Source organism: Lontra canadensis, unplaced genomic scaffold (genome assembly GCF_010015895.1).
Source record: "Lontra canadensis isolate GAN:19392208 unplaced genomic scaffold, GSC_riverotter_1.0 scaffold125, whole genome shotgun sequence".
Lineage (NCBI taxonomy): Eukaryota > Metazoa > Chordata > Mammalia > Carnivora > Mustelidae > Lontra > Lontra canadensis.
In genome coordinates this window covers 5296398-5306777 of record NW_022631119.1, presented here as the reverse complement: position 1 = coordinate 5306777, position 10380 = coordinate 5296398, and the positions used below count along the sequence as shown (strand labels likewise).

The following is a 10380-nucleotide window of genomic DNA, read 5'->3' as shown; positions in this document are numbered from 1 at the left end:
CTTCTTCACACTCTGTTCCAGCCCCCAGTTCCTGCCCTGCTCTTCATGGGGGCACAACCAGAAGGTCCCCACCAGAAGAGCCTGCCTCCCACCTCCAGTCCCCAGTAAGGCTAATTTTGATGTTCACGTTTTTCAGACAAGTTTCCCAGCAGGTCCTGCTGAACTGAGGTGGACATATTGTGTCCCACTGGCCTAGGTCAGCTGCTCAGATGCTGCCCACCCCAGACACCACAGTGGGGCCCGGACACAGGATGTGGATGGCTGGGGAGCAGGAGGGATCAGCTTGTGGGGACTAAGGAGCAACCAGGACCCGGATATGGGTCTTTTGTTATTGTTCCTGGCAGGAGGCAAAGGAAGACATCCAACCATCGAACGAGCAAGCAAGACCAAATACCACACTCCGCCCCTACCCCACACCCCACCCTCTGGGTACCCAGGCTCCCAGCACCCGCTTCCCAGCTGTCCCCCTCAGGGACACCACCCTTCCAGTTCTGAAGTTTCTAGCAGGCTCCCAGGCCACAACCACCAGCTGTTCTCACACCCCTCTAAGGACTCAGGTGTCCAGGCTTGCCCTCTACCCTTCCCAGGCGTTCAAGGTCCCCATTCCACCTGCCCTGGGATCACCAGCCTCCTCCAGGAAGTTGGCACCATCTTCTTGGCAGGTGGCCCGGGGTGTGGCCTGAGGAGCCATGAAACTCCACTATATAGCCCAGCCCAGGGGCTAGCCCTGCAGCTCCAGGGACCTGCAGGTGAGAGAGGCCGGGGTCCCCTATAGAAGTGGGACATGAGGTCCCCTGCTCTAGCCCCTGGCTCTAGGCTTCCCCACTCCAAACCCACTGGACCCACTGGACACCTAACTCCCCATCCTTGTCTTGTCCTGCCCTCCCTACCCCTCACCAGACCCACTGGACATGTAACTCCCCTATACACACGCACACTGGCTCTTGGATCCAGCCCACCTCCCTTGGTGCCCAGGTGGCCCCCGTCCTCTCTGGAACAGTGCCCAGCCAGAGGGACAGACTAACCTTCTATGACCCCTTCTCTCTCCCGACAACAGATATGGGTTCCCTGTGGAGCTGGTGGACACTCTGGACAGGAGCAACCCTCCTGTGTGGTAAGTTGGACTGAGACCCCGTCCTCGTCCTTGCTCTCGTCTGGGGGACTCTGCCTGCTGCGGTCAGCACCCTCTGTCTGTATGCCCTCCACAACCCCAGCTCCCAATGCCACCCTGGGCTAGCTAAGATGGGAGTGAGGCCCCTTAGGGTCTGCAGAGAAGTGTGGTGGGATCCTCCCATTCTCTCTCTGTCCTAGAAGGAAGCAGATAAAATCCACAGTCCCCCAATTTAAGTCTTCAAAAAGTACCACTTTCTCGATTTTCTGTAACTCAGCTGAAGTTCTGACTCTGAGTCTCCTGCTGAGATGATGGAAAATTTCACTCAAGTTATTCTTGGGGAGCTTGGTGCCTGAATCCCCAGGGTTATGCCCCAGACTGCAGTCTCAGGTGAAGCCAGGATCCCCGGGAAGGTTGGGGCCTCAGAGCCTTCTAGTCGTCAATCAGCATCTGCTTCGTCCCTTTTGAAACCTTCATTGTTCCTGATGCTCTGGCCCCATAGGACACTGGGACATCCTTCCAGGCTCCCTAATTCAGCAGACAGTCCTTCTATAACCCCATACTCTCTCCAAGACCCTGTAGATCACCTCCCCTGCCCTCTCTCTTTCCCCAACTCCCTCTCTCTCCCTCCTTCTCTTCCCAGCCCTGGAGAATCTCTTCCTAGTTGGGGGTGTTGAAAAGCACCCAGTCCTCTCTTTCTGGGAGACATATTGTCCACACTCCCATACCCTCCTTCTTCCTTTAACCCCCTTTACATCCCCATGTTTTTATTAAGACAAAAGTCATAAACCAGCACCTGAATCCAGCCCGTTGGAGCCCCATAGCACTTAAAACAATTTGGGGTTGGAGATTTCACATGGAAATTCAAATAGCCAGTTTCTCCTGAAAAATGGTTAAGATCTGGCATAAAAAAGGGGAGGGGAAGAGCCCACAAAGCATCATAATAACAGACTAACCCTACCCGCTTTCCTTGGCATATGAACACTCTAGTTTGCACACTGGCCACCCAGACGGTTTCCCACATTCTTATTACTTGCCTGGCCCATCAGGTCCGAAGTGTTCAGGCTTTTGTTTTACTTACTTACTTACTTACCTACTTACTTATTTATTTAGAGAGAGGGAGTGCACAGAGAAGAGGGAGAGGGAGAAGCAGACTCTCCACTAAGCAGGGAGTCCGATGCGGGACTCGCTCCCACGACTCTGAGATCATGACCTGAGCCTCCCAGGCGCTCCGTGTTCAGGCTTTTAGAACACAAAAGCCAGAAGGGCTGGTAGGCGAATACGAAGTAAGGAAAGCAAGAGGAGAAAAAGCTCGAGTCAGTATTTCAATGTGGTACCTAGGCTCAGTGCAAGGCCTTCCTTCTCTGCGGGAGAGGACTAGGTGAGCAGACCTGCAACTGTGTTCTCTCCCCCTCTGCCCCACTCCCAGGGTTGACCCAAGGGACCTCAGTGGACTTCCTTGCGGCCTTCCTGCAGAACTACCTGCCTGGCTACCACCGGGCCTCCCTCCAGCTCCTCCTCTCCAGTCTGTCGGACCACTCTGCCTCGGTCTCCATTCACTGCCATGCAGATGGCACCGAGCAGAATGTCACAGTGAACCCGGGACAGTCAGTCCTGGTCAGCGTCAGTTCCAAGGCTGAGATGGTCGGCAGTAAGGTCTTCCAACATGCGGTGACCATCCACTCTGACCGCAAGATCTCTGCGCAGGCCATAAACACAAAGCCCAACACAGCAGAGCTGACCCGGCTGTGGCCTGTCCGGGTTCTGGGCACTGAGTACTTTGCAGTCACACCTCCTGGCGTCTCATCCAAGAATGTCAAGGAGTTCGCTGTGGTGGTGGGGGCAGCGGGGGCCTCGGTCACTATGAAGCTGAAGGGGTCCGCGACATTCCAGAACAAGTTCTACACAGCGGGCAGTATCGTAACCTTGACCCTGCAGCCGTACCAGGTGGCCCAGGTACAGAGCACATCTGAGCTCTCGGGGTCGAGGATCACAGCCAACAGCCCCGTGGCTGTGTTCTCCGGCCACAGCTGTGCCCAGAAACACACGAACTGCAACCACGTGGTGGAGCAGCTGCTCCCCACGTCCGCCTGGGGCACCCACTACGTGGTGGCCTCGCTGTCCTCCCAGGCCCGCTACGATCTGGTCTATGTCGTAGCCAGCAAGACCACGAAGCTGAGCTACAACCAGGGGGGCACCACTGGCTCCCGTGGGCTCCAGGCGGGCGACGTGACCGAGTTTGAGACTGGGCAATCGCGGCCGCTCTACCTGTCCGCAGACGTGGGTATCCAGGTCCTGCAGTTTGGCACAGGGGCCACAAGGGACGGAATAACCTATGACCCCTACCTGGCCTTGGTCCCAGACGTGGCAGCCTACTGCCCAGCCTATGTGGTGAAGAGCTTGCCAGGCACTGAGGGCGTGGCTCTGGTGGTAACGCAGACAAAGGCGGTTAACGAGCTGACCCTGGAAGGGCAGAAGATGGGGGCCAAGCTCTCCTGGACAGCTGTGCCCGGCAGTGAGTTCTCCTATGCCGAGGTGGACCTTGGCCACACTGACAAGATCCACATGATTGAGGCCACTACTAACTTCGGGCTGCTTGTCTTTGGGCTGCTCCAGGCCGCAAGCTATGGGACGGCAGGTGCCTGTGGCCGAAGTGAGTGATGGGAACGACCCCCCCCACCAGCCCTGTCTAACCCATGACCCCTTGGCTGGCTCTCTCGCCCTCTCCTTTTTCCCACCAACTGCTCCCCTGTGGCTGTCCCCACCTCACCTCCATCCTCTCTGCCATCCTCCCCCTCCCTAAGGCTTCCCAGCTCCTCCCTACCCAACCCCCTCCAGGAACCACTAAATATTTAGCAACCAGTGTGATCCAAGGTCCGCAGCAGTCAGAAACAATGCCCGCCAGAGCGCGGCAGCAGGGTCCTATGTAGAAGCCCCCACAGTGTCTGACCGGTGTCTGGCCTCAGCCCTCTGTCTCTTTTTTGTTTTGTTAAGATTTATTTATTTATTTATTTATTTATTTATTTGGCAGAGAAACAGAGATCACAAGTAGGCCAAGAGGCAGGCGGGGGCGGGGGGGGGGGGGGGGGCGGGCCCCCCGCTGAGCAGAGAGCCCGATCTGGGGCTCGATCCCAGGATCCTGGGATCATGACCTGAGCCGAAGGCAGAGGCTTTAACCCACTGAGCCACCCAGGTGCCCCTCTGTCTGTTGTTTTTTTGCAGGGGGAGGGGAGTTAGGGATAGAGTCCTAGGAAAGAGCCAAGGTGCCTAGAGGAAGGGATCTCTGTGGGGAGGAGTGAGCTCAGGTCAGCAGATTCTTAGCAAACAATTTGGAAGTATTTTGGTATTTTATTTGTTTTTTTGAAATATGTTGCTATTTTAGCAGCCATACAAGTGGCGAACTACCACTCCCCCACATTCTGTAGGAATGTTTATGTCCCAATGCAGGAGGTCTAAAAGTATGATAACTAATAATGGCTGCCGTGTGGGGGCGGGGCTTTTCTCAATATACGAGAGACCATTCTAGTTGTGTGTGTGTGTTAACATAGTTAGTCTCTAGGACCTTGCCCTGTGTGTAACCTTAGGCTCAGTGCATCTGAGGAATTGCCTCCAGGCTGTGTAATGTGGTGTTTGAGGACATAGATGCTAAAGCCAGACTTCCCAGGTTCAAATCTCATCTCTGCTTGTGTGACCTTGGCCATGTGACCTTGCCTATGTGGACCTCCGTTTCCCCGTCTATAAAATAGGGATAATAACTGTATCCCTTCACAGGACTGGAGTGAGGGAGTAATAAGTTTTGTAAAGCTCTTAGGGGGTATCTGGCAAGTTATTATGAGCAGGCAGAAAGCAAGAGGTTTTATTTTTTAAAAGATTTTATTTATTTGAGAGAGAGAGAGCACATGAGCAGGGGGAGGGGCAGAGGGAGAAGCAGACCCCCTGCTGAGCAGGGAGCTGGATGTGGGACTCCATCCTGGGCTCCAGGATCATGACCTGAGCTGATGGCAGTCGCTTAACCAACTGAGCCACCCAGGCACCCCAAGCAAGAGGTTTTAAACACTGGGAGGCAGGGGAGGAAGAGCTATTTCTTCCTACGTGGACCCCTTGCTTCAAGGGGTCCCCTAGACATTAGAGTCCCCAGCACTGGCAAAAAAATGCTCCCTCCAACCACGAGCATGCAAGCCACCTACCCTCCAAGAGCCACTTCGGGCTTGAATAGTAGAACAGGAGAAGGGGTAGGAGATTGATTATAGCAGGTAACACTCACCACCTGGGCCAAACCCTACTTATATTTTAGCTTCGTTAAGTCTGACAGTGCCCTCCTCCCAAATATCCCTGTGAAGAATGTACTGTTATCACCCCCTTGTTGCAAATGGGGAAACTGAGGCATAGAAGGCTTAAAATCACTTGTCCAGTGCCGCCCAGTGGACCGGCAGAGCCAGGATTCTAACCTAGGCAGCCTGATCCAGGAAGGCAGAGAGTTCCAAGAGTTCCATTTTCTGTCCTTAAAAAAGATACCTTAGCCTTCTGACCCAAGTGGGAATGCACGGGAAGGGGATACAGGGAGAGAAAAACCACAGATCAGCATTTCCACAGTGATCCCTGCCCGGCTTTCTTCACTACCTTCCAGTTCTTCTGGGCTGGGCCATGTCAAACCAGGGAATTAGAATACCTGGGGTTGGGTCACGCCTGGGCAGCCATCTCCTCAGGGGGACCTCCAGACCTCAGTTTTCCCACTTCTCCACTAGGTAGTTGTGAGCCCACTGCCCCAGCTCCGCACAGCAGGAGAGCTCCAAGATTTCCACCTGTGAGGAAACCCCTGACTCTTTCTCCGTTGCCGCCCCCTCCCTCCACTCTGCAGCCGTGTTGTCCCAGAAACCCTCCTGTCAAGACCTGCAGTGCGGTCCCCAGCAGAAATGCCAGGTGGTGGATCAACAGGCCAAGTGCGTGGCGGTCCCCGTGGCCACCTGCCGCGCCCAAGGTGACCCCCATTACACCACCTTTGACGGCCGGTGCTACGACATGATGGGCACGTGCCTTTACTTGATGGCGGAGCTGTGCAGCAACGACCAGACCCTGCCTGCTTTCAGCGTGGAAGCCAAGAACGAGCATCGCGGCAGCCGCAGGGTCTCCTATGTGGGCTTGGTCAACGTTCGTGCCTACAGCCACACAGTCTCTCTGGTCCGAGGGGAAGTTGGCTTCGCTCGGGTAAGTGTCCACAGGGTTCGGACTTAATACCTACGAGTCTCTAGTCAGAAGGAGGAGGCAAAGCCTGGGGGTCGGGCCCCAAACCCAAGCCCTCGGCTGTGGAGTGAGGGGTACAAAGGAGGGGCTGTGGCCACGGGAGTGGGGACTGGGGAGGGGGAATTTGAAAATCAGTGGCAGAGCCTGCCATCCCTTTCGTCCAGCAATTCCACTTCTAGAAATTTTAGGGATACTCAGAGATATGGTTAGGGGAAGAAAAGCTTATGTCAACATGGTTTGTGATAGCAAAAGGAAAAAAAAATAATAAAGGAAACAAACTGTCCAACAATGGGGAATGTCTTCAGTGACCAAACACTAAATTTAGGGAACACTTCTTATGTGCTAGATTTGTTTCTTAGTGCTTTCCATGTAGTAATGCATGGAATGCTCACAGCAATCTACAGGGGGAGACGTTATTATTATTAACACTTTCAGGTGAGGAGACTGAGGTCCAGAGAGATGAGCGACTTACCAAGGGCTCTGAGCCAGTAAGAGGTGTAGCTGGGAACACAGGCAGGCTGACTCCTGAGTCACTATTCTTAACCTCTTTGCCATCCTGTCTCGTATCATATATTTACACTCCTGTTTATTTTGGATATCAAATGTACACATAATAAAACCCATAAATCTTAAGGTCACGGAGTTTTGACAAATATGCAATTAAGATAAGAATCTATTCGTTATTCCAGAACATTCTCTCGTGCCCCTTCCCAGACGATCCCAGCCTGCTCCTAGAGGCAACCATAGTTCTAACTTTTTTCCACCATGGATTAGTGTTGCCTGTTTAAGAACTTCGTGTTAATGGAACCACACAGTGGAAGAAGCCATTTGCAGGAAGATTCTTTTGCTCTCCACAGTCCTTGTGCATTTCTTCCATGTTGCTGCAATTCTTTTTTTTCTTTTTCTTTTTTTTTTTTTTTTAAGAGGTAAAGCATCAGCAGAGCTCAAAACAAACAGGGCATGTCCTGGAAAGGTCTGGCTGTCACTCCTGTCTTCACCGGCTTTCTCTCCCTTCCCGACCCCTCCCCCACTCCCCAGTTTTCCTGATTTCTTCAGGTTCCACCTAGGGTTTCTTTATGCCAATACAAGCAAGGGAAACCTACATTCTTCCCTCTCCCCTTTCTTAGCAAAGAGTACTATACTATCTGCTCTGTCCCGCACTTTGCTTTTTACTCTGTATGGTAGCTTCTGGAGCCGTTTCCATAGCAACATAAAGGGAGCCTCTGCTTGCTTTCTTGTTGTTCTTTATATCTGCGTGGCTCTGCGTTGGATGGATGCCCCATCATTCAGTGAGCTCCGATCTCCCACGGATAGATGCTTTGTTCACGATGGCAGATATGATAGCACAGCACTGAGCGTTCTTGTACCCCCTGGCCATGCGGGGGTGCGGGTGGATCTGTGAGATTCATAAGCAAGTGGATTAAAGTAAGTGTTCTAGAAATCTAGAGGGACTGAGTACCAGTTCAGAGGGACTTCAAATCCCCCAAAATTACGTGCGGAATTTTGCCCCTGCTGTGAGAGAGCCGGGTACGGTTACTTTTGTCAGATCCTTACAGAGGTCAGTTACTTGACAGGGGTTTAGAGCTCCTGAGAGAATCATGATAGGCCATCCCCAGGACAGTTGTTAGGAGAAAAGAGGGGTTCATGAAGTGGGGACTTCAGCATGGTCTCACTATTTAAAAAGAAAAAAATATATAAATTAAAAGGTGGAAAAAGCCCTGGCAGAGTTTATAAATGTACCTGCATGTGTGCGTGCATGTGTGTGTATGTGTGGTGTGTGTGTGTGTGTGGTGTGCGTGCATGTGTGTCCACCACAATACAGGTGATTTCTCTCCCCTCATTTTTGCTCAAGAACATTTTATAAGTTTTCTGCAATGAACAAATATTACTTGTGTCATTTAAACATGGAGATGACCAGCGTCCCTGGGCTGGGAGCCTGTAGGCATCTCGGTCCCTGTACCCACAGCACTGCTCAGCACAGGCCTGGACACGCAGGAGGGCTCTCGGAGACATTCCTGACTCAATGACCAGAGGAAGATCTATCTTACCTTTGGACCTTGTTTATACGGTCCCCTCTGCCTATTATTCCTTTTCTCATACCCCATCCTCTTGGCTAAAACAAGCATATGTGAAGAAAGAATTCAGAAGAAATGCTGAGAAAGAAGGAACTGGGCCCAAGGGACAGAGAGACACGCCCCTCATCTCCCAGCCAGACTCTCCTTCCACTCAGGAGATCCTCGAAGGAATACCCTTTGCCTTGTTTTTCATGGGTCTCCCTCACTGATCCCTTATAGCGCAGCTCAGCGCAGCTGTCCCTGCCTCCAGGAAGCCGCCCCTGATCTGCTACATCGAGTCTGACTCCTCTCGCAGACTCCCAGACCCTCCTATGCTTCCTCCATCCCAGTCCTGATCCTTCTGACCTGTCCCTCTGATCTAGTGAGCGGTCTGTCTCCCTCACTGGACTGGGAGCCCCAGGAGAGCAGGGTCTGGGTTGTCTCGGTCATCACTCCTGGAGTCGCCCAGCCAGGACCAGGCCAAGAGGGAATGCCGGGTGAATGTTTATCTAACACATCAGCGCTTTTGCTCACTCACTGAGAACTTGCAATTCTACCAGGCACCTTTCTAGGCATTGGAGGTGAAGCCACGAGCAGAGCAGACAAAAATCCCTGTCTTTGTGGGGCTGCCGGTCTCTGGAGTGAGGCAGAGGATAAACATGAGACATTTGCAAATGATATGTTAGAAACTTAGAAGCTATAGGAAAGCAAAATAGACCAGGGAGAGGGCATAGGGAGTAGGGACGGGTTTGCCACATAGAATAGAGTGGTCAGGAGTGGCCTCACTGCCATGGTGACAAGTGAGCAAAACTTTTGTAAGAGGACAGAGGTCAGGAAATGAGCCACGGGTGCGTCCAGGGGAAGAACATTTTAGGGCACAGGGAGGTGAGGGCAAAGACCCCAACGCTTGGTCAGTGGCAGCAACAGGAAGAAGGAATCCCAGGGCAGCCGGGGCAGGGGGAGGAGAGTGCGGAGGGTTTGAGGGGTGAGGGCCAGACCACGCAGGATCTGACAGCCCATCCTCCCCATCCTCACCCCCTGCAGATTGACAACCAGCGCTCGCGCCTGCCCATCTCCCTGGCCGAGGGCCGCCTGCGCGTGTACCAGAGTGGGACCCGGGCCATAGTGGAGCTGAACTTCGGGCTGGTGGTCACCTACGACTGGGACTGCCAGCTGGCCCTGAGCCTGCCCGAGCGCTTCCAAAACCAGGTGTGTGGACTGTGTGGCAACTACAACAACAATCCCGATGATGACTTCCTCACCTACGACTCAGAGCTGGTAGATGACCCTGTGGAGTTTGCCAATAGCTGGAAGCTGGACGACGAGGACTACCTGTGCGATGACGGCTGCCAGAACAACTGTCCCTCCTGCACCCCAGGCCAGGCCCAGCACTATGAGGGCAACCCTCTCTGCGGCATGCTGACCCAGGCCAATGGCCCATTTGCGGCCTGCCACGGCGCCCTGCCCCCCCGGCCCTTCCTGGAGGAGTGCGTGTACGACCTGTGCGTGGTCAACGGGGACCGGGCCAGCCTGTGCCGCAGCCTCAGCGCCTATGCCCAGGCCTGCCAGGAGCTTGGCATCTCTGTCGGGAACTGGAGGCCACTGGCCCACTGTCGTGAGTGATGCCCTTGGCATGTGGCGGGAGGCAGGGAACTCCTTGCGTCTGCTCCACATCTGAGCACTTCTTGGGGTTCAGCCTGAAGCTGGACCGTGCAGGAGACACAGGGAGGGCCAAGATAGCGAGACTGTACCCACAGTGAGCCTAAGTTTGGGACAGATACATCCTAGACAGTGACCACGAGGGTGGTCCCTGTTGGGCTCCTCCAGGCACAGGCAGAAGGGACAGGTACAGGAGGAGGGAAGTCTAGGGACTATGGGCAACCAGGAGAGCTTCTCGACTCAGCCTGGGGTTCGAGGAGGGTTTCCTAGAGAAAGGAATGTCCAATATGAAACCTGTAAGAGGAACTGAAACAA

The 10380-nt window shown here is 53.7% G+C and overlaps 1 protein-coding gene across 3 annotated transcripts in view; it reads left to right on the top strand.

Moving 5' to 3' along the window:
- The first annotated feature begins 718 nt into the window (after positions 1–718).
- Positions 719–10380, top strand: part of FCGBP (Fc fragment of IgG binding protein) — a 43099-nt gene continuing 33437 nt past the window's right edge. Inside the window, exons 1-5 of one of the 3 annotated variants that reach the window (XM_032841827.1) lie at positions 719–749; positions 1058–1114; positions 2541–3764; positions 5970–6316; positions 9451–10021. In XM_032841827.1, the coding sequence (XP_032697718.1) occupies positions 1060–1114; positions 2541–3764; positions 5970–6316; positions 9451–10021 (2197 nt within the window). In that variant the 5' untranslated portion in view covers positions 719–749; positions 1058–1059. The remainder of the gene's footprint in view (positions 750–1057; positions 1115–2540; positions 3765–5969; positions 6317–9450; positions 10022–10380) is intronic. The other 2 variants (XM_032841826.1, XM_032841828.1) reach the window with 2 other exon arrangements.